Source organism: Anopheles coluzzii, chromosome 2, assembly GCF_943734685.1.
Source record: "Anopheles coluzzii chromosome 2, AcolN3, whole genome shotgun sequence".
NCBI lineage: Eukaryota > Metazoa > Arthropoda > Insecta > Diptera > Culicidae > Anopheles > Anopheles coluzzii.
In genome coordinates, this window is record NC_064670.1 from 118,896,972 (window position 1) to 118,920,331 (window position 23,360).

Sequence of the window (23,360 nt, forward strand, 5' to 3'; positions counted from 1 at the left end):
TGAAAAAACAAACAAAACACCAAAAATATTCGTCAACGAGCACAACATTAAAACTCCTGCTTGTGTCTTTCTCCGGCACCAGCACCAGGAACAACGGTGTGTGGTACATCTCTTCACCAAAATCATAAATCTCAGTCACGCGCGTCCAATGGTGGAAATGGAAAGGGAATAAAACCAAAATGACACAAACGGGCCAAAGCTTCCTTTGCGTACGCTGGGGCGCGTTACACAGTTTTGGGAGTGTGATTTTTCCGACCGCCGGCCCCTTGTTCATATTTCCCGTGCGCCAGGGAAGAGCACCTGTGTGGTGTACGCAAACCACGCCAACGCACGCGAAAAGTACTGCAAAGCGTAATCATCCAAAGCTGTGCTCGGTGTCCACCACCACCACTCCCAACTGGTGGTAGTGGCCATTTTGTGATCATAAAGTCAGCAACTTTCCTCTTGCGTGCGCGGGACAGGTGGCTAGGGTGGTATATGGAGATGGAAATGGAAAAAGCAGTCGCTCTCTCTCTCTCTCTCTTTCTTTCCCGTCGCTATTTACGCGTAGCGTTTTATGTCGATACACGAATTTAGTGTATGTGTTGCCTTACCCTCTCCAGGCCGGGGTACTTTAATGATTATGAAAAGGTACGAACGCGTTACAATGAGTAGTTCAACAGTAGTGTACATCCCCGTGTGTGTGTGTGTGTTTGTATTTTTACTACCACAATTTCCTTCCTACCACTCAGGACGAGGGAAACGGGCGAAGGTGTGTGTGTAAACTTGAAATATTTTTATAAGTTTGCTCAATAGCACCAGTTCGGCACACACAAACACACACTCTCCATCACCATAGTGTAGAGTGTTTTATGGCATTCTGCCACGCCGATACGACCGGCACACACATGTGGTCAAACTAAAAGTCCCGCTGCCGTCCCGAGGACAACACCCTTCACCAAGCTCTCTCAGGCGATGTTCAAGCCCAGCTTTACGAAAAAAAGAAAAAGCGAGACCGAGAGTGAGAAAGCTACAGAAAAAAACGGACATCCACTTCCAGCACACACGGGCACGGGGCAAAGCAAGGCTCTCGCGACACCACGTCACGCCCGTGTTATGATGTGAAAATTGACAAACATCGCTTTCGTGTGGGTGCAATTAATATTCCGGTCCCCCGATGAAAGCTGCTGCCCAAACTACTGTCGTAGGAAGTGTCCGGATTTTTTTACGGCATTGAGATTTAAATTGATACTTTTCATAAATCTTGTAACGCGGGTATGGTATAAGCTTGGTAGTAGGGGGCGTCGAGGGGTAGTCATTTATAATTTAGCGGTGGATGTTAATTAAATGGAAAAGTGTGATTTTGCTCCGAACACATTAGCTAGCTGAAGTGAAAACGGCATTTTTATTCAGTTCGATTTACTGTTGTAACGATTTTACATAAACTTGTTTATCGTAAGCCGAGTGAAATTTATAATAATTTCAAATATATACTTATTGTTGAAATTTAAATTATGGAATTACAACAGTAGTAATAGAGCAGGAGTTATCGTTTAGAACATTTAGTCAAATTCGGTATTTCTGCTCTTTTATTATGAGATATTTCCTGCAGAGGGCGCTATATTTAAATTACACTAATTGTTGACAGTTCGATCTTACTACCAATACTGATTTTGCTAAAAATATTGTTGTCTTACACATTTTTGAATATTTGTTAATGAATGCCAATAGAAGAGATGCAACAAAGTTGACATAGCATTGAATTCATATAAAACTGTATCGCCGTCTACACTAGCATTTGCAACTCACTGCTATAAAATTCGTCCCATAATCTACGGTTATGGCGAGAGATGTAATCATATAGATAAAAGGTACGGGTTACTCTGTGCGGTATTCCCCAGTAGAGATTTACCATATTGAGCCGGTCGCACTGAAACACATGGGACACTGTCTCTGCCCGAACACATAGCCCGCATGCAATCGTCCGCCTCAGCCACTTACACTAAGTAATGCCCTAGACAACACTGGTGGTCAAACCTCCTCCAACAGCAAAATCCAACAACAACAACACACATCCTTAACGCGCGCCACCAACGGATTATGAATAAGTTAGTGCAAGCGCGATGTTCGCGCGATCGTGTGGGTAGCTTATTTCAATATTACCATACCACCCATACACATACAGTGGTTCACGCACACCAACAACACATTGCTTTGCTTTTCCACACGCTCGCACATCACTCATCGATTATGGTGTGATCCGTGCGAGGGGGCCAATTGGGGGTCGTTTCCGGGCCACACACACACACATCCACCCACCGAAAAAAACGTGGCAAAATCATGCTATCGTGTGCAATCCAAAACCAAACGAAGTGCGTGAAACACGCAAACCGTGGTTCCTGAACGTCCAGCGGCCACAGGTCACATAGTTATCACACACACACACACGCAAACACACCGGGGCCAACAAACGGCCATCAACGTGGTGTTAGGTTGCCATTGGATTGTGCCATTTATTGCCACCGAAGCGCAGGGAGGGTGTCCATGCATCGGTGGACGGTGGTGCAAAACCGAGCCGCGAGGTGTTGTTGTTGTTGCTCTTCTTCCCTTTTGCGGTTCGCTAACCCAATCGATTGCGACAGTCACCGGGCGGCAAACGCTCGGGACCTACGCAGGGCCACCGAAAAGTTCCTTCCATCACGATTGTTCAATATTGGACGGCAAACCAGGCAAAGGTCCTGCGCTCGCAGAATGTTGTTAATCGATTGCGCCGAAAGGACATTTTCAGGTTCGATTTTCCGGCACCGGCGGCCGGCAGAGCGGACGGCCGGCCTGTGCGAACGTGACCTCGTTTTCCCTTCGGTGCGTGCGGGTACTAATTTTGAACGGTTCGTAGAGTTCGTACTGGAAGCGTTGCTACCGTACACTGAAGGCGGATAGCGCCTAAAACCGAGTCTAACGAGACAGTGCACGCAGTGGCCGATCAATGCTTGAGACCGGTTTTGAAGGATGATGCGAATTTTGGGAGAGTATTTGTGGGGTCCGCTCGTATAATTGGAAGAATAAATAGAGAATTATGCGAATTGATTCCATGATTCAGTGCAATGAAATACTTTGAAATAGCAAAACTGCTACCAAGCAAATGGTTCTGCTATTGTCCTCTCAGCAGGAAGTGATTCACGAATTTCGATTCGTGAAAGCATTCAAAAGCACACAATTGAAAGCCCGGAAGCTGTGCACAATTGTGCATTGAGTTGAGTTGAGATTGATGGCTCTCCAATCCTCTCCAATCCTCAGGCTGCCTGTTGACCAGTGCGTGTATAGAAACTGTTTAATAGTGTTGTCTCTGCAAGCGCAATCCCATGGTGTCATGGTAAGCGCTCGGTCCGGTATAAAGTTGGTAGTGGAATCAAATCTCATTCGGATCGATTCGTTTACGAATAGGAAAAAATCCATTTCGAATCGTATAAGAAAATGAAAAGCGCTCTGACAGACGATGGCCTTCTTTCCTTGGTTGGTGCTTTGGCTGGCGCCTACTTGTCCTCACTTAAACCACAAGGCTCTTCCCCCCCGTGTACCGCCACAGTAAATTATGGCTATCCAAATCCAATTTCCACGTGGTGTCCAAACCCTTCAAAGGGATTTGGCTAAAGCCTTTTGAGCAACAAAGCCTCTTACACTGCCAGCAGCCCTCTCATCATCACTACTAGCCACTGGTTAGGCAATGCTAGTGCTACAAATCATCATTTTCTCTTCACCTTTCTCCTCCACGTCCGTTTGAATTCGCGCTGTCTGGAAGGAAACGATAATTTATCTTTCGATTTCTACACGCTCGTTTTGGCGCAAGAAGATGAGTAGGACACGCAGTGGGTGTGTTGGACAAAGCGTTACACAATTCCAGTCCTGTTTTTACTTTACCCATTTTAAGGGAAAGTAAATACAAAACTTTTTAGACCTTCTAGGGTTGATTTTTCATTCCGAGGTCTGTCTGTTACGCCCCCCAATCACGGTCCAAACTTGCTGCGAAGGAAGCAGCGCACGTTGGCGCAAATTTTGCAACACACAGCAAATAATCATTTGCGAACCAACCAGAAACCCTCCCGCTTAGAAATAAAACACCGAAACAAACGCGCTCCTCCTTAATTACATATCTCCTATTCAAACAACCGCGACCGTCCGACCGACGGAACCGCCAACTGGTGGCAGAGAGCTGGAAAACTTAACAGTTTCGGCTCGCTCTCTTTTTTTCGGTCCCATCACGCTTTTTTTCCTCCACCTATCTCGATTTCGCTTATTTTAATTTCATCAACATCCTCAGCTTGTTTTTCCCCTTCTCTCTCACCGGGAAGTTCGCGCGGCTTTACTTTCACCGCTGGCGAAACGGTGCTTTCGCCCGTGCTGTTGCTCTCCTGGTGCAAGCAACGCGAACGAGCGCGCCCGACGACGACGAGACGCAGCACTTACTCGGTGGGGGCAATTCCTTCGCCCGGCCGCTGCTGGCTAATGTCGGATTACCGCCAATGCGGCATTACAATGCGGAAAATGGTGTGTGCGCGGCGATTTCCACTCGATCATGCCGGCAAGCAGTAACCTTTTGCCTGGTGGTCGCGGCGTCCTCTCCCAAACCGCACCTCGGCACGTTTTCTTTTTAATCCAAAATGAAGCGCGATGGAAAAGAAGGGTGTGTTGGTGGAAAAAATAAAAGAGCGAGCGGTAGAGAGAGAGAGAGAGAGAGAGAAAAAGTGGAAAGATATGAAACACGCTAGACAGAAGTAAAATAAAAAAGAAAAAGTCAGCTTTTACACCACTCATACGAACACAGAGCTATGCTTTAATGGTGTAGGGTAGAGACAAATGAGCAGCCGGTAAGACAGCAAGCAAAGGAATGACCGATAGTGGGCAAAACAGTGATAAAATAAAACGACAGACTATATATTTTACGATAATTTTTCCAACCAATAATGCAGGGGCAGGAGGCAAACACAAAAAGACAAAACGCAAATTGAAACTCGCGCAAACACCGCAAACGCCAGTGAAATGCTGTGCAACATTGTGGTCCTGCTGCGTACGTTGCTCCCGCCCAGCACTATGACTGTGCTGCGAGAGAGTGTGTGCTGCGGAACAGACGCAACACTACAGAACTACTAACTCCCACCTCCGTTGAAAGCTCAACCGTTTTCAGCCAATTCTGCCGCGTGTAATAGCTACTACACGCTAAGCTTTCGCATTTGGCAGCATGTAACAGGCAGCGTTGTAATACGTATGCGCACACCACCAACACACAAAGCGCCATTTTCGATGTGGAAAAACGCCGGTCGACTCTGGTGACGATTAATTTTTAATTTATAGCCTTTTTATTTGTGCGTCCGGCGTGCTTTTGTGCTGGAGCGAACCTTTTTCAGGCGGTTTGTTGTTGGGTTGGTAGCGTAAGCGTAATTGATTGAACAAATCGGGTTTTTTTTTAATTCAATTCTTGGAACTCTGGAAGTTACAGAAAGTAAAAGTTTATGGTATTGAAAGAGAGAATAGATTTAAGAGAATTAGCATAGTGTTTGTGAATTTGGTAGCTTATGCGAAAGCTTCTTTTGATAGCCACATGGCCATTTTACTGTGTTTTATCATAAAAAAGGTAATAATGACATGATAATGACCTCTGTAATGACATTTTCTTACACAGTACGAATGTGTTCTGATACAACAATCCACAAGTGGACACAAACACCAACTCAGCTTTCCAACTCATCGTCGGTTTACTGGAGCAAGATGTGAAAGACACAATATTTCCTCCAGAAAATATTTCGTTTTTTTAGAGCACAATAATGGTTCATGACATCCCCCAACAAACAATAAACGACAGAATCGCGCCATCAGTTCCATCGGAAAGCATGTGCTCTCTCTGCCTACGCCACAACCAAACGGTGTCCACCAAACGCCGTGATACGTGCTCCCCGTTGTGTATGATCCAGTAATTAATGGTTGGTAGCAAAGTTGGCGCACGAATGACGCTACCATTTCGCTGTCGCGATGATTATGGTCCGACAATGTCTCTCGGCAACGGCAAAGCACCACCTTTTGCCAACTTTATATCGTGTTCCGGCGGTGACCTTTCAGCCGGCACTCGGGCGAAAAGGAATCATTCCGCTGGCAGAGAGAAGTGCGATTAAGTTCAACAATGTGTTCTTCTCGCCACCGAATTCGCAGCGCAAGAAGACAAGCACAAAACCACATTGTCGAACTTTCTACTTGAACGATTAAATCCAGCCAAAGAGAAATGAAAACGAAAGAATTAAACAAAAAACAACTGTCCACAAACTGTCGTCTACTGAGTGGCACACAAGCATTTGGGGAAGGTAATTTAAAAATGCTTGCTTGCTCCCGCACCTCCGTCAAGACACACGCCGCCACGTGGAAGGACGCGCTCGAAGTCTCGCCCCTCATGAGATACGAAAAAGAGATTGCTTTTCCGTCATTTCTCACGGGATATCGCATCTTTCTTCTGCTGCTGGCAGCGCAGGGTCATTTAATCTTGCTCCACCAGTGTCAACCAAGCACAACCCACACAAGTACGAATAACACGCGTGGTCAAGATGGTGTGTGGTCATCGCCGGCCAAGTGGATTAGCAAAGTTTGGGACACAATTTTTTGTTGGGTTTCGTTAACTTATTTCCAACGTAGAAATAAATAAAAAGAAAGGAAAGTTTCGCAACGCAACGGCAGAGCAGTTTTGGAGTATGGTGAAAGGTGAGACGATGGAGCTTCTATTTGGCGAGTGAAATCTGTTTTGTTCAGTTGAAATTGAAGTCGGCGAGAAATTGCGCACCTACCGCTGGGTTGTATTGGAATCTATTCTTTACAACGTTTTAGGAAAAAGAAAGAATACGTTCTTCTGGACTTGAAAAGATAGAGAAAGTAATGCCATTTAGCGATTTGCTGGTTCCTGTTATTTACTGGTTCAACCACAGAATCGGTAATACTGAACTATTACTTAATACTAACCGTCAACTTACTCTAGCTTCTTCTCTGCGTTAAAGTGATGGATGAGATGATTGATACTACGTTTGTTGTTTCGTCCCGAAGTCGAAGGGCAAATTAATTCATGGAATCGATAATATATCAATATACCGCTTTCCCATCAATGCCACTTGTTGACCAACGACTTTGTGGCCCACTTTCGGCCGTCCGCACTGTGTCTGCTTCTCCAAAAATCCCCATCCCAAATCCGTCCAGGTCGTCATCTGGCGGGAAAAGTACTTCCCTTTCCTATAAAAAAAAAACGCCAACACGCTTAGCGTACCACTGGCCACACTCCTGTACAAACAGCAAGAGGGGCAGGCAGGGCACAGGCAATAATATGCTTGTTTAGGATGTCGGATGTTGCAAGAGAGCGCGGGCAGAAGGGACGGCAGCACGTTAGTTGTTTTTGTCTCTTCCCCCATTTGCCAGTCAATAATTTGTCCATACGTCATTTCACTGGCTTTCGACGAAGGCAATCCCACCCAAAAGCCAGCAACTGACTGAGCTTCGGGTGCCAACGACATGGATAATTACCCTCGGCCAGCGTGCTGGCTGGCACACAATGTTTCGATGAAGCTAATGTCCTGAAGGGAGGCGGCAGACAGTGAAACGACATGGAGAGGAGGGATACGACGCGATGCTTCCCATCCCTCAGGTAATTCCGTTTGTTTCCGCTTCCTTTTACGATGTTCTGCAATGGATGATGTTATCCGCTCGATGCTGGAAGATCAAAAAGAGTATGTTATGTGTGCTTAGGATGTGTGTCCCAGGAAGTAGTGAAGATGGTCGTTTGGCGCCGTGCAGCAAGTGTAGCATTAATTCTTCCTCCCTACCGAGAAAGGCGATGCCTAAATCTACTCCAAGATGAAGACGATCGCGTGGGCACGAGCACGGTTCGATTCCGCCTGGCCTAGTAAGGGACATTAAGAGTATGTCAATATTAATGAAGTGCAAATTGAGAAGCTTGACCAGCGGTGTAGATGGTGTGTGGAGTGGTTTCTCTGCGAAGTTAATTCAGTTCACGGGGAGACCGCCGGCCACAGCAAGCACACTGTTGGAACTTTCGTTTGCTTTTTCGGGGCAGACGGCAGAAGGACCCGCTTGAGATGAGCAAAATTAATTACTGCAGAATGTGTTGGCTTCATAGAAATCTTTCGCGCAGAATACGTTCCTCACATTGCTCCCTGTTTTTTTTTTCTCGGAAGCATAAAAGATAGATCAAGTTTTTCTTTTCGTTAGTGCCCGGATTACATTAAGGTTTCCGTAAGTAATGGTTTCCCAGAAAAGCCATTTAAAGAAACGGCCAAACAAAACGTTTTCGAGAATAGGAAAAAGACAGGCTTCCCATGAGCCGATTTGAGTATCATGATGCTTGATCAATATTCACTACGTTGGTGGAGCGGTGGTAGTGGCCTCAAACACCTCAAATGAGTCTCAAGTATATTGCAGTAATAATAGAATGGGCCGAGGCATGATGCATCATTTTCCTACACAGCACGTGGTACACGGTGCTACGTGTGAATTTATGTTTCCCATATGCCGCAGGTAATATTCGCCGAAAGCACTTGAACGCATTATTTCCCTCTCACGCTATTATAATAATGCGGATTTTTGCTTTTCGACTACTTTATACTGATAGAACTAGAGTTTAAATGAAACACGTATTTTGAGTTCACTAGACTTTTCTGCTAAAATAATGATATCGCTGTTAGTGTGAATATTGAAGAGATTCAAATAAGCAGTTTGAATTTCAACCTAATTACTTCTGAAGTCAAATATCGATCAATTCCTGTTGGGATTTGGGTTGGGTACCTATTTGAGTGGTTGCTTACGTTGAAATTTATGATAAAGTGACAACATTTAAAAAGCCGAAAATAAATCGTTTACGGGAAAACTTCCAAGCATGGCATATTGCCTGTACAAAATGACGATTATGTGGTATTCTTAGCCCTATTTTAATCCATAACTGTTATGGAATGGTTTCATAGCATCACCAAACGCGATAGAGATCCCCACCACGAGATCCAAAACCAGCAGCACATGTAACATCACCAAAAACGAGTTAATATGCTGTCAGTCCGTCTCGTGCTCAATTCACAATCTCAGGTTAGCCATTACGCTCTAGATGGGAACAAATTAAACAAAAAGCAATTGGTATTATATCTGTAATAAGTTAACCTTCACATATTGCAATCGACCCTACCTAACTAGGGCATGTACTTGAGTTTGAAGTGACCCTAGCATGAACTATGTTGGATAAATTTGATACACTTGCACGTTTCAGGTTTGTGGCGGAGTTCTTTGCGAAATCATAAATAAGGAACCTGATTTGTTTTCCTAACCGAAACTCTGACAATACCAATTTGCTGTAAAAGCCTAATCTTAACCCTTCACTGCCTTTTAATCTCTTCTAACGTGCTTTTCGTCCTATCCACAACCTTTCACGCAAATTCGACACCACTTACCATGCTTTCAACCACACAACATTCGTTTCTTTCGCCACCTTCTCTCTCTCAGCCTTCCTGGCCAGACAGCAAACACACTGCAAGTTATTTTAGTGTTTTATGTTATTCAATATTCTACCGGTTCCATCGTCCCCGGAAGCACATTGTCCGCTCATGACGGCTTTATTCGGGAATCGAATGTTACACTCGGTTTTCCAAAATGCAGACGGCTTGAGCAAACACACCGCGCGTCTATGGCAGCATGATAATGAACAGATTTTCGCTACACATTCTCCGCATACAACACGACGGCGTCTGGAATGATGCTAACCCCGTGGTCCGACTTCCCCGGTAATCGAGGTCCTCCGCACAGCTTTCGGTAGAGAGGTGGTACCGGCTATTGGAGAAGGAAATGGGGAAATCATCGAACAAGGAATTAGTTTTCATTACTGGCGAGACGCGACATATCGGTGCGGCGTAGATTACTTACCCGGGGGTTTACTTGGATCTCGCACGCATCTTCCTGCGCTTACGCTTCAACCTCCGCATACGCTTCTTACGCCACTGTGAAGGAAAAGAAAGACCGGAGGATGTTGGTGGTTAGAATCGGCGGCGGTCAAAATGTGCTACGGGATCGATCGAAAAAGGTGCGGCAGTCGGCAGAGATTGTGAAAATAACTCAACAGCAGCTGCGGAAATGCTAAGATTTTAACACGTTTCATTTTGCACAACGAATTTGTCGTTCTTCAAACAAACGCAGGTTCTTTGATCACGCCAACACACTTGGTAGCAAAAACACACATGTGCTTTCCACCGAACATGAGACGCCGCAAACGCAAACCTTGATTTCTATTGAATATTAGCTAAATTATCACTTATTTATCGCTTCGCGTTTGATTATATTCACAATCTCTTGACTTTTCACAGCAATTTCCACTTGTACACCAGAACTGTGCCAATACCTTAGCTCTCATTTTTCACGGCAGCAAAAGACGATTTACGTCCGCACTGCACGAATTGATTGGATGAAAGAGGAAGTTTTCTGGCGGAAGTTGAGCTTGTAGGCTTCGTTGTCAGCTCGATCCCTGAACACGCGCACTGTAGACGTATCGGAACGGTAGCTCCGGAGCATTCGCTATCCAAGAGATGTGTTGCGTTCCGAATGGTCAACATTTTCGATTCTGGTTTTGTATGTTTTGTTGTGGTTATAAAAATATCATTATAAATTGGTTATGATATTGAGTTGGAAATTATGTTTTCATTTTTGTTGATTTCAATAATCTCATTTCTTCCTTTATGCAATCGATAGTGTTGTGTTAATTTTATATTTACAAGAAGAGCTACATTCCATGAGATTCTTCTTTCGAATCTTTGATTTTGTTTTGCATTAAAATTGATGTTTTTCGTTTTCATTCATATTTTGATCTAAAAATTGCGATTTGAAATAATTTTATTTTTATGTTCCTTTGTTGACGTTTGCCCATCACTATGCTTTCTTCTTGTTCCGGAAGCTGGCGTTCCCATTTGACATGTGCGGCGAGCGAAACGCTGTTCCGGCGAAAATTTGTCATGCGCACTGGGCGAAACAGAACACGTTGCACAGTGGCGGAAGTGACGGTTTTTTTGTCCAATATTGAATTCAAAATTTGAATATCAGAAAATCGATAGTTTTCCATCTCTACCAAATTGCACATGTAACTAAAAATTAAAAATTTAAATTTCATGCAACTCGCTGCATTTTAAAAATTTAATTTATTTGTAATATAATAAAATACAAATTATCCACCTGGAATAGGAAAAATAATATTAATAAAAATAAATAATAGATATTCTATTTCGGTTATTTTATAACTTTACAAACATTTTAGTAACGTTTCTTCCTTCTTCCCTCTCATCCCCTGTTGTTTCAGACCTTCTGCGTGGTGTCGAAGCGCTTTCGGAAGAACTACATCCATCGGTTCACGGGCACGAAAAGTTTGTTCTGTTTCACCCCGTGGAGCCCGACCCGACGTGCCTGCGTCTACTTGGCGACCAATCAGTTTTTTGACTACTTCGTCATGGCCACCATTCTGTTCAACTGCATCTTCCTAGCGATGTCGGAAACGATCGAGGAAGCAGAGTAAGCGCCACGAACACTCATTTCTATGCTTCTTTTATTTTCACAAAAATACACACACAAAAAAATATCCCTTCACCCAATGCGGGAGATGAATTGCATGGGGAACCGCGCTCGGACAATGACTTTTCTCGCCTGTTCCCTAAAATGGGGTGGCGGTTAGCAAATTTATCATCCGTTCTTTTCGAATCTAGGACATCCAACCCATAACCCGTGTCGTGTGTCATCGACCAACCCAACCGGCGGCAGCAATAGCAGCAAGTCAAATTTTATGAATGGAAATAAATGACATGCTCCGAATGTGGGTACCGAAAAGCTCATCATGATCATTCCCTGCTCGAATGGTGCAAATTATTTTAATGGAGTCTCCAGTACACGAGCGATTCGGACAACTCCAACTCCCGATAAGAATTCTTGCTACGCGGTACACTGATCTCTCTCTGCGAGACATATTACTACTTTACCGTCTGACGGTTCATCCGTTGTTTCTTTGGCTATTGGATATTGGAGGATTGAGGATGATGGTGTCTTGTCGGCAAGTTGAAATTACTTTGTCAAGACCATAAAGCAGGGAAGTGATTGTGCATGCATTCCCAATTCTCGAAGAACCTTACCCGTCTGCGTTCTCTGGTACGCCATCGAGGACGCACCAGCACTGGGAGCGAGCGCAAGGTGCAACTTGGCGAAGCGAAACGTGCTTTGAATTTATTTTTACGACCGCTATTACTCTTGATACACGGGCTCTGCAGTGTATGTGTTTCGTGTGTTTCATTCATCCAAGAAAAATGGGGTACAAAAAAAAAGAGAAAAGATAATCGAAAAGAAATGCACCAGTTTTTTTCTTTGTTATGATGAGGACGATGTACAATGGGTCCGAACTTTATTACGAACTAATCTTTATGCAAAAAGGAGTCAAGAGGACCAAGAGAGCGATCCCTACCTACCCGCCATTTCATCTCCCTAATGTGGCACTAATGATCTTGTTGAAAGTAGATACAAAAAATCCCTGCAAATTACTCCTATTTCCTATCTCGTTTCAGGTATATATTTTTAGCAATTTACACATCCGAGATGATAATCAAAATGATAGCTAAGGGTTTTATACTAAATAAGTATACATATTTACGCAATCCATGGAACTGGCTGGATTTTGTAGTGATAACCAGCGGGTACGCAACGATAGCCTTAGATGTCGGCAATCTGGCCGGTTTGCGAACGTTTCGTGTCCTGCGAGCGCTCAAGACGGTCTCCATAATGCCGGGTAGGTGGTCGTTGTCTGATGTTGACCCAAACAACCGGCGTTGCAGCAAACTGTATGAGCATTAATATTCCTGTTTTTTTGTTCCTGCAGGTTTAAAAACTATCATCAACGCATTGCTGCACTCCTTCAAGCAGCTGGCGGAGGTCATGACGTTGACCATCTTCTGCCTAATGGTGTTCGCGCTGTTTGCTCTTCAGGTATAGTTTAAATAAAAGTGATAAATTAAACAATTACTATTTAATTTAAGCTTTTTTTTCTTCTTTCCAAACATCTAGGTCTACATGGGCGAGCTGCGAAACAAGTGTGTCAAAAATCTTCCAAGCGACTTGACGAACGTTACCCACGAGGATTGGTACATGTGAGTAGCTGGGCTTTGCAGTACACTAACAACACAAGAAAGGATGATGTTTTGATTGCGTTTCTATTTTCGCCCTACCAGGTGGGTAAACGATACACAGAATTGGATCGTCGACGAGGATGATATGCCGATGCTGTGCGGAAATCTGACCGGAGCGCGTCATTGTCCACCAGGTGAGGGTCATTTTGAGGGAGAGAGAGAGTGTGTACTAATGTTGTGCAAATGTCACAAACGGTATCGATTATATCAGTGGGGATTGGATTGGAGTAGAAGCGGGTATTATAATTTCAGAATAAATGGGGAATAATTCTCATTGGCTGCATCCACTCGAGTTTCCCATTATGTGTCCAAGAGCTGCTTTTCCAAGCTCTGAAACACTCGGTGTCACCAATGCTTCAAGGTCGAACTAAATAGTAAATCGAATTACAGACAGAGAGAACTCCCTTCTCAGGGATATGTTAACATCGTAACGAAATCAATCAAATCTCTCTAATTCGTCCCGGGTTGGCTACCGACGCTTTAGCTACTGATGGAAATGGAAATGTGAAGCATGTCGATCTCTCGGGACCGTTACTCTAGCATGTGTGTATGTTGAATTAAGAAAGATTGAAAATGCAAAACATCCATCCAAGGCTCGTTCCGGTCCCTTGCTCGCTTGTACAAATAAATCGCCTACTAACAGGTATGCATCTAGGACACACACACAAACTCCAAAAGGAGCAGATGGTAAACGGATCAATGGAATTGACATTTTGGCACCATGGTTTGATGCCGGGTGGTGGTTACCATCGTTGTTGCAGCTAATCCCAGGGATGCTTCGGGTGCTCCACAGCTCCACAGAGTGGAATGAATGTTTACGATTATTTATTGAAAATTTGTTCCGACAGTATGCACACACAGCCATGGCAGAGGAACGGTAATGCTCCGGCACAACTCCGGGATGTAGTATGTGAGGTTCGCTATCTCCCCGTAGCCGTATTGTGATTAGGAGCAGGAGCCAAGAGCTCCAGTTGAGCATACCGAGGATGCATTATGCACTACGTACGAACTTTACATAATCCATCCCGGCAGTTGGGGTTTATCGTTCGGTGTGTGTGTGTGTGTGTGTCTTGGAAGGCTGCACGTGCCTTATCGAGCTTTATTGTGTTTCCACATCAGATGAAGCCGTTCGATTTTGCCCACGACAGGGAGGAAATTAGGGTTGGGTTGGGTTGGGTTAGGTGGGGCGATTTATACGACGACACATTTTCAATTTGTACCTATTTGTTCTGTTTGCGCATACATCCTTCCACTTACAGAGTACACCTGTCTCTGCATCGGCGAGAATCCGAACCATGGCTACACCAACTTCGACAACTTTATGTGGTCGATGCTGACCACCTTCCAGCTGATTACGCTCGACTACTGGGAGAATGTATATAATATGGTAAGTAACGGTGTAGAAGGTGGAATAACCTTCTTTTGTTGCAGGATTTTAAAGGATTTGGACGGTTGGGCGGTTTGCTTCGGTTCATTGAAGTCTTTGTGATTTCTGTTTAGAGTTGTTTTCCCTACCCTAAAAAGACGTTGAAAAGAATGTTTCCAACGGTGTACGGTTTCTACACAATTTCCACGCTCGTAAGAAAAACCCTCAAACACCTCCTCCCTGCTGGGTGAAAAGTTTCCACTGCAATGAAACAGCTGCAAATAAATCGCAGCCTAACGAAACGGCATTGTGGTTTTGGCAAGCCAGCGGAAAGCTAAAACAACCCCACACACACACGGATGATCGATTCCCGGGGGTGAAATTTATTTCACTCAATGCATCAACACAACCACTCCCACTCTCAACCCATACTAACGCTCCATCATCATCATCACCGTCAAGCCCGAAGGCTTAAACACCACCAACCGAGTGTTTTATTTTACATCTTCCTTCATGGGTCCTTTTTTCGTCTGTGACTGGCTTTATGGTGGAAAGCTTGTGTGTTGCTTTTTCCCCTGTTTTTTCATCAATTTAAACAAATAAAAATGCGGGCTTCACATGGCTTTCCCTCTCCAACATTATGCTCAATTCTAACGGCATCTCAGGCATGCCGGGAGGAGATTGTATAGAATCAATTTGTCTCGCTGTTTCCCCAAGCTTTCCCGTGTGTGCGGCCGTGGTGATGGTGTGGTGTGGTGGACCATTAATCTTTTCGCCCTTTGTGCTTAACTTTTCCCCCTGTACACGTCGTCTTGCTCTCTCCACACACAGCCCGTATACAGTCGAATAAGGTTGGATGTGTTTTTTCGGGTTGTTTTATGTTTCAGTTTTCAATTGTGTGGTTTCCGTTTGATGGGAGTTGATTCTTTCCACCATAATCATTGACGTTTTAAAGCAGCTGGTTTGTTTGTTTTTTTTTTTTTGTAGAATTATGGTTTAGAAAAAGGTTGCTAAATAAAAAGTAACAATTTTATTGGTTTTCTCTCCCCACGATGCTCTACCAATTGGGTTGGTTGTAATCATAATCACACTTGCTTCTTTTTCTGGTTCCTTCCCTACCCCCCAGGTCCTGGCCACGTGCGGTCCCATGAGCGTGTCATTTTTCACCGTGGTTGTGTTTTTCGGTTCCTTCTATTTGATTAATCTAATGCTGGCCGTCGTGGCGCTGAGCTACGAAGAGGAAGCCGAGATTACGCAGGAGGTAAGTGGGAAAAATGGCAGCTAGGAATAAAAAACCAAAAAAAGCCTCATAACACGAAGGGTCAATCATGTAAATCACCTTTCCCGCAATGGTTGCAACACAGGAGCGGCGCAAGGATCTGATCGATCATCGGGACGATTCCACGTTCAGCTTCGATCCGGCCAGCCTGAACGTGAAGCAGCTCAGCAAGCAGCAGCGCAAAAAGATTGATGCCCGCAAGGGCGTCCTGCTGGCGTCCTACTCGCGCAAAAAGACGCGCCGAAGGAAAAAGGGCAAGGAGGGCAACGGGAACGGTCACGTGAGTTGTCTTTTACGTCCTTCTTCTTTAGCTTTCAGTGGTTTAATGTACGCCTCTTACGCTTCCAGAGCAAAAGTCGCTCGGTAACGCCAAGTCCAACGCCCAGCCCGCGGCACAGTATCGTGCGGCCGCAAGCATTGGCCGTACAGCGGACGAAGGGCATCCTGACCGTGGCACCACCTCCCGTGGTACAGCAACAGCCACTGCCACAGTCAACGCAACCCCTGCAGCAGCAACAGCAGCAGCAGCAGCAACAGCCGCAACAACAAACGCAACAGCAGCAACAAAACAATAACACGCTGCATCCACTGGGTAAGAATCGGTTGCGATATCTTCATCTAAAGCTCATATTCATTGAGAAGAAGAGAATATTGTGTTACAACAAAAGAAATGTGTCTTTGGGGGTAATCCTTAGTAACTCGGATCACCAAAAGCTATTGCCGATAAGAAGCAATCAATCATCATTAATAAATACATCAATCTTCGATGCGAAGTGTACGGGGAGGATAAGATTCATAAAAGCACCAAAAAAATCCACTAAATAAGTCACTTCCACTTCTGGTGTGATTTATTACATTCAGTTCAGACCTCTCCAAGATGAGGGGAGACTGTGAAACCAATCTTATCCATTTCAATGTTCCGCCACACACAGGTCCGAACTATCGGGGTCAGCTACTGTTGTCCAGCCGGCAGGGAAGTTCCAATGCGAGCGAGGGAGGCGCCAACCGGGAATCCTCGCTGGACGATTCCGGCGTGGTGGACGACCACGAGGAGCAGGACGTGACCGGTGATCCGGGCGAGCAGGTTTGTATGGTTTCGGTTTCATGGAAAAGTTCAGTGGACACAGTTTTCACACATTCCACACTGTCGTGTGATATATTCTTCGTATCTCTTTAAATTGATTTGTTTGCCCGTTGGGTATTTCAAGAGTTTGTTTGGTGGTTGGAAATGCAGATAGCATCACATTTCTCCTCGTTTGGTTCTAATTGGAACCATTCTTTGTGGTCTACTTCACACGTGTCTCTCTCTCTCTACTTTCAAACCGTTTAAGCGTCCTTAATATTTCATCCATGCTCATGTGCTCGCTTCGATGATTGCTCCTTTAATTGTTGCTTTCCATTGTCTTGGCCTTCCTGCAGCATCACAAACCCCTGCACCCGATGTCCCAGCTGGCGGCACAACATCAGGCCCCTTCCGTGGTTCAGCAACCGCTACCACAGTCCCAGCTGTCGCTCCCACTGCAGCCGCATCTGCAGCCGCAGCAGCAACGGGAGGTAACGCCCGTCACGCTTGCGCTGTCCCCGAGGGAGGTTAGGATAATAAAGTGTAACGGCAATCTGGCGAAACTCAAGCAGCAGAACGTGTACGGTGGTCTCCATCCGGAGTACTTATCTCAAATTGTTGTACTAGGTAAGAGTGGTGCCTGGTCGGTTCCCAGCGAACTGGGAGTTGGTGGTTTGACCTTTGCTACACTGATTGTGTGTATGTTTTTCTTTGTTTTCATTTTCTACCATTCATTCCCAAAATGGAGAAGACGATCTTCCTGATAGAAATTGTGATAGCTGTGTTCAATGTTGCATCGATTACGAAGGATGGTTGCAGTTTCAAAATTGTTTATATAAGGTAGGATATTAAAGCGACGTGCGTATTGAGTCGCGGAGTGAGTCAGTGAGTGAAATTTTTGTTGTGAAAGTGATAATACGAGTTGTTTTGACTCATTTACGGTTTAGCTCTTTGCAGTGATTAGCAACTCACTCAAAGTGAATCACATAATGGTTGAAATGATTAAATCCAACATGAATTAACCCTCGAGTAGGCATATAACTTCACACCGACTATTGACTCACTCAAAGGGAAATAAATGATGTGTGAGTTCTTCGAGAACTATCTATATTTTAAGGATTCAGCTCTCCACATATAAGATATTGAATCAAAGGCTTAACTCACCTAACTCACTCACTCTGAATCAGCTCACAGCTCCTGAGTCGTTATTATCATCACTTGAGAGCAATTATGGCGATCAGCATTATTAAACTGCTTTTTAATATCTGTTCTTTCTCTCCCTTATCAGATTGTTAAAGATCCGTTGTTTGAGCTAGGTATCACACTATGTATTGTTTTAAATACAATGTTTTTAGCACTAGAACACCACGGGATGAACGCAAACGTGCGCGATGCGTTGGATATTGGCAATAAGGTGACCGATCAAGGCCGATGAGTTTAAAGTGCACAACCTGCTAACAACCGATTTTTTGCAGGTTTTTACATCCATTTTTACTCTAGAATGTATACTGAAGGTGATGGCACTGTCGAAGGATTTTTTCCTGTGCGGTTGGAACATATTCGATCTGATCATCGTCTCGGTTAGCTTGCTCGATCTGATCTTCGAGCTGATAGAGGGACTGACGGTGTTACGAGGTTTAAGATTGGTAAGACGCTTCTCGCTACATCTTCCCCACTATACCTTTCGATGTGACATTGGGTTTATTCTTTTTTTAACCTTCCACAGTTACGGGTACTGAAACTAGCACAATCATGGACCACGATGAAGGTCCTGCTAAGTATTATCATATCGACAATAGGTGCTTTAGGTAATCTTACCTTCGTGTTGGTGATTGTTATCTATATTTTTGCTGTTATCGGCATGCAGTTGTTCTCGAAGGACTACACTCCGGACAAGTTTGCACCGGATCCGGTGCCAAGGTATGTGCGGGGTTAACTTAGGAACGTGTTGAAACCATTAAGAACTAATCCACTCTATCTGTATATCTGCCTTTCGCTTGTAGATGGAACTTCAACGATTTTTTTCACTCATTTATGATGATTTTTCGCATTCTTTGCGGCGAGTGGATTGAACCACTGTGGGACTGTATGCGTGCAGAGGAGAAGGTACAGGCAGGCGGACATGCTCGGTCCGTGGGATTCCTATATCTAACCCTCACAAACATCCCTATTCACAGGAAGGAGCATCGTCATGCTTTGCCATCTTCCTGCCGGCGCTTGTCATGGGCAACTTTATGGTGCTGAACTTGTTCTTGGCCTTGTTGCTCAACAGCTTCAATTCGGAGGAGTTAAAGTCGAAAAAGGAGGTAAGAGTGCGGTGCACTGACGGTGATCATTTCATACGCGATCATCATTGACCATCATGCTCATGCTCTCTCATGAGTGTATGTGTGTTTTTGTGTGTGTTGGACTTCCATTGATCTCATCGCATCATTAGGTGTATGTTAGTTGCGTGTCCTTAGAAATGTGTCTGTATGTATGTATGTGTGTGTGTGTGTGGGTGTATGTGTGAATATATGTGTTAGTGTATGTACCCCTGAATGTATAGTGCCTAATAGGATCGTCTGAAACGTTCCATAACCTCATGATCATTCATCAATGTACACTACTAGACACACGGAATTAAAATAAAATGTCAATTTGCAAATACAACAGTACAATAGTGCCTAAACCACTTAAGACGACACACTACTCAACTCTGTAATTTTGAAGGCTTGATCGCACACAAAACGTTTTCGTCCAAACCAAATGGCATGTGTCGATCAGCAGCAGGAACAAGAAAACATGCAAAGAAATGCCACAAAAAATGTTTGTTAAATTAATTAGTCTAAGACATTAGGAAAGATATTCAAGAATCAAATACACACTGCAGAAGACACATGCTTTGTTTTGAAGCATATTTTGTACACCACCGAACATCAGACTTCATTCCACGCACTCACTCACAGCCATCATCACCATCACACTTCGCCAAATACGCCCGAGCCACCTCATCCGTATCATCCGAATGAAGTACTAAATTCGATCTAACCGTTATCAACTTATGTGTGTATATATGTCTTTCTCCTTTCTTCAAAATTCGTCCCTCCAAATAATCAACTCTACTGCCCGACCAACTTCTACTTCTTCTCCCAATTCCTGTGGATGGTTCCAAAACCTAACTGAACATTACTAAAACGAAACATTCAATACAACCCCACCTGTGCGCAATGTTATTGTGCAACCATTCGCTGCAAATGTCTGGACACTCACACTATCTTTACCCATCAACCGCTCATCCCAAACCCTTTCCTGTGTGTTGCCTGCTGATTGTTTTAACTGTGCAAATGTCCATTCCATTCACGAAACCCCTTTTTCTGCGAACTCTACTGCTCCTACTGTTGCTACTACCTCTTTATCTCTACTATTCTCCACCACAACTGTTCAACCGACATCAACAAACAACAAAAAACTACTACTTCTACTACCTTCTGTACTGCGATCACCACCTTCTTTCCATACACACACAACCAAACAACCCGTACGTCACTGTGTATGCGTTGCACGTTTTTCCTTGCATCCGCGTGCCACAACCATCCCGCGTGTGTGTGTGTTGTGATTTCAATGTGAAATAGAGTTTCGAGCAGGTAAATCCCAAAATTCCAACACCACCTCTAAACACCACCAAATTTGACGTTAGCAGCACGAGAGCCGATTCTTTAGCAGTAGTTTGTAGGGATTTTGTTTACTTCTGTATTTATGTTTCTGTAAGATTGTTAGATGAATTAAATGTATATTACGATTGCGGGAAAAAATAGTTCACTTGCGGTAGACAATGTTGTAAATAGTCTTATGGTTTTTGTTATGTTAGATACTTGATACATTAGTCTTAGATACTTGATACATGACAGAATTGTAGATAGTTGACGCTCTTGCAGAAGCACTAGTTTGCACCTTTAAATAGTAACAGTTCCAGTTCCAAAACAACATTGACTTGTCATGTTCAAAGAATCGTTGAATCTAACTCTATCTTTCCAATCCTGCACTCAACTCAACTCGCGCAATGTGCAGGAAGTGGGCGAGGACTCCAAACTGGCCCGCAGCTTCGAGCGTATACGTTCGATTGTGCGCAAGAAGCGCAACGCCAACAAGGAGAAGAACGACAACTACGCCAACACCAAGCTCGAGCAGCTAGTGAACGAGATCGTGATCAAGCAGCGGGAGGAAAAGAAGAAGCACAAGCAGACGGTACTGGAGCTGCAGCCGCTGCCAGCCTCCCAGCTATCGCTTCCAGCAGCAGACCTGCAGTCGGCGGAACCGCAGCAACAGCAGCAGAAGTACATGAGCCTGCCAAAAGAGCTGGTGCCGCCAGTGGACTACCGCATCCCGGGCGGACCAATCTATAGCCAAAGCTATCAGGTAGAGGATCAGCCTCAAGTTGTTGTAAGCATGTGCCTGTGATCGGTGTTTATTGGGATGCCTAGAATACGAGCTACCTCTCATGAACTCTGTGGTCTAACTCTGTTTGAATTTCACACTTTTGCAGGAATCACTGAATCGGCCTGTCTCGGGATCGGACTTTTGCTATGACATTCCACTGAAAGATCGACCCCTGCGCACGATCTCCGGCAGTCAGGAAACGGTGTCGCAGATGGACGATCAGGCGTTGCCCCGTGACGACCACCACCAGCAGTCGGCACACCCTGGTGGTCCACCGCAGATAACCGAGGTAGAGCGCAAGATTCTGCACCAGATGTCTTCCGGGTTTGGGACGCAGCAGAGCAAAGACGAACCGATCGGACCACTCGGGGTGGGGGATTCGAGGGACGCCGGGTTTGATCCGAACGACCGCTCGATACACATTGCTGACACGGCCCAACCGTACGACGAGGCGTACCTGCAGTACCAGAAGTCGCTGCTAAACCGATCGCCCAGCTACCGCAAATCGCTGGACAAGATCTCGTCTAAGACGTCCAGTGCCAGCTCGTCCCTAGCGCACTCGCTGGCTGCCAAATGCCACTCGCCGCTCATGCAGGAGGTGCTAAATGCCGGCTCAACCTATCTTAGGAACAGTAACATTTCGCTCATTCAAACGCCAACCCCGGTAGTAGTGTCTAGGCGGGAAGATAATCATTTTTTAGTCGCGGATAGGATGAGCCAGCCGGCTTCGATCGGGCTACCGTCGGCAACGCAGTCGCCGCTGATGGGTGGTGCCGGTGGGGCCGTATCCGCCCATCAGAGGTCACCGAGTACGAGCAGCAGTCTGCGGAAGGCAATTGCCGCAGCTAATCGGCTGTCGGACCACTCGCTCAACACGCTCTCGATCGATCACGACGAGCTGATCAACCAGATGAACCTGAAGGACGAGCTGCTGAACTGCGAGCAGAAGGAGCTGTTCCAGTTCCTGAACGACGAGATCGACGGTAGCAACAACTATTTCAGCGAAACGGTCGGGTTTAGCAGTGCGATCGTGGATGCGGACACGGAGAGCTTGCTGCTGAACTCGCGCAAGGATGACGTGATCTACTCGCCCGATCGGAAGATCTCGAACGGGAGTTTGAAGTCGAATCTGAGCAGTATCTCGAACTCGATCTTCCAAGCGTTGGAGTGCCGACGGGGTGGTAGCATTAGCAGCGCGACCGTGGACAGTAGCAAGCCGCATTTCGCTGTGCACGGCCCGGTCACGGCACGTCCCACGATCGCGATCGACAATGGGAGCTTGCAGTCGCGCCGGGACAGCGAGGATAAGGAGCCGCTGGTGAAGGCGTCCGAGTTTGACGAGATCATACACAGCTTCGAGACGGAACTGAAGAGCTTAAAGTCGCTTTCGCTGGGTCGTAGTCAGTCGCAGACGGATCAGGCATCGCCGGAGCGCGAGCGGCGCAACTCGGACAGCTGCCCGGGAAGGTCCCCGCTGCTGGAAGAGGTCGTAAAACTGCGACGCCCAAAGTCGAGCACGGTGTATCGGGGGTCTGAGGGTGTGAATGCCGCTCCTGCTGGTGTTCACGGTGGTGGGGCGAATCGAAGCAGTGGGAGTAGTAGTGGAAGCGGTTGTACCGATCAATCGGATGCCAGTGGGCAGCAACAGCGCAGTGAAGCGTCCAAGCGACGCAGCCTGGAAAAGCAGCGTAACATCACGGACGAGGAGTTCAACATGGGGTTCGAGATCAAGAAGCTGTGCGATCAGCTGCAGGCACCGTTCGCGGCGGCCGGTACCGGTGCCTCGCACGAGCACCATAGCCCACAAAGTGCCAACGGTGTCGTGAGCCTCGGGACGACGACGGCTGGGGGGACGATCAGCACCATACCGATCGTGTTCCGGCGCAAGAACGACTTCCACAGCAGCTTCGATCGCATCAAGCGGCTGAGCTTGATCGAGCGTGTTGAGGAGGCAAAAGATGAAGAGGAACATCAGACCCAGCCACTGCCGAAGGTGTCGAGCGAGAAGTTGCCGCGCAAGCA

At 45.6% G+C, this 23,360-nt stretch overlaps 2 protein-coding genes across 6 annotated transcripts in view; one reads left to right on the top strand and one right to left on the bottom strand.

Annotated features, from left to right (window-relative positions):
- The window catches only part of LOC120947909 (probable beta-hexosaminidase fdl), a 359,113-nt gene that overhangs the window by 144,680 nt on the left and 191,073 nt on the right, over positions 1-23,360 (bottom strand). The window lies entirely within an intron of this gene.
- LOC120952673 (sodium channel protein 60E) overlaps positions 1-23,360 on the top strand; it is a 116,774-nt gene that overhangs the window by 84,670 nt on the left and 8,744 nt on the right. Inside the window, exons 4-23 of one of the 5 annotated variants that reach the window (XM_040372125.2) lie at positions 11,348-11,556; positions 12,594-12,814; positions 12,905-13,011; positions 13,090-13,172; positions 13,254-13,345; positions 14,471-14,598; positions 15,704-15,838; positions 15,942-16,136; positions 16,205-16,448; positions 16,789-16,940; positions 17,276-17,546; positions 17,668-17,759; positions 18,208-18,333; positions 18,395-18,565; positions 18,646-18,839; positions 18,923-19,025; positions 19,097-19,225; positions 20,534-20,545; positions 20,970-21,341; positions 21,445-23,360. The exon at positions 21,445-23,360 is cut by the window's right edge and continues 305 nt beyond it. In XM_040372125.2, coding sequence (XP_040228059.2) covers positions 11,348-11,556; positions 12,594-12,814; positions 12,905-13,011; positions 13,090-13,172; positions 13,254-13,345; positions 14,471-14,598; positions 15,704-15,838; positions 15,942-16,136; positions 16,205-16,448; positions 16,789-16,940; positions 17,276-17,546; positions 17,668-17,759; positions 18,208-18,333; positions 18,395-18,565; positions 18,646-18,839; positions 18,923-19,025; positions 19,097-19,225; positions 20,534-20,545; positions 20,970-21,341; positions 21,445-23,360 — 4,952 coding nt within the window. The remainder of the gene's footprint in view (positions 1-11,347; positions 11,557-12,593; positions 12,815-12,904; positions 13,012-13,089; positions 13,173-13,253; positions 13,346-14,470; positions 14,599-15,703; positions 15,839-15,941; positions 16,137-16,204; positions 16,449-16,788; positions 16,941-17,275; positions 17,547-17,667; positions 17,760-18,207; positions 18,334-18,394; positions 18,566-18,645; positions 18,840-18,922; positions 19,026-19,096; positions 19,226-20,533; positions 20,546-20,969; positions 21,342-21,444) is intronic. The other 4 variants (XM_040372127.2, XM_040372126.2, XM_040372128.2 and 1 more) reach the window with 4 other exon arrangements.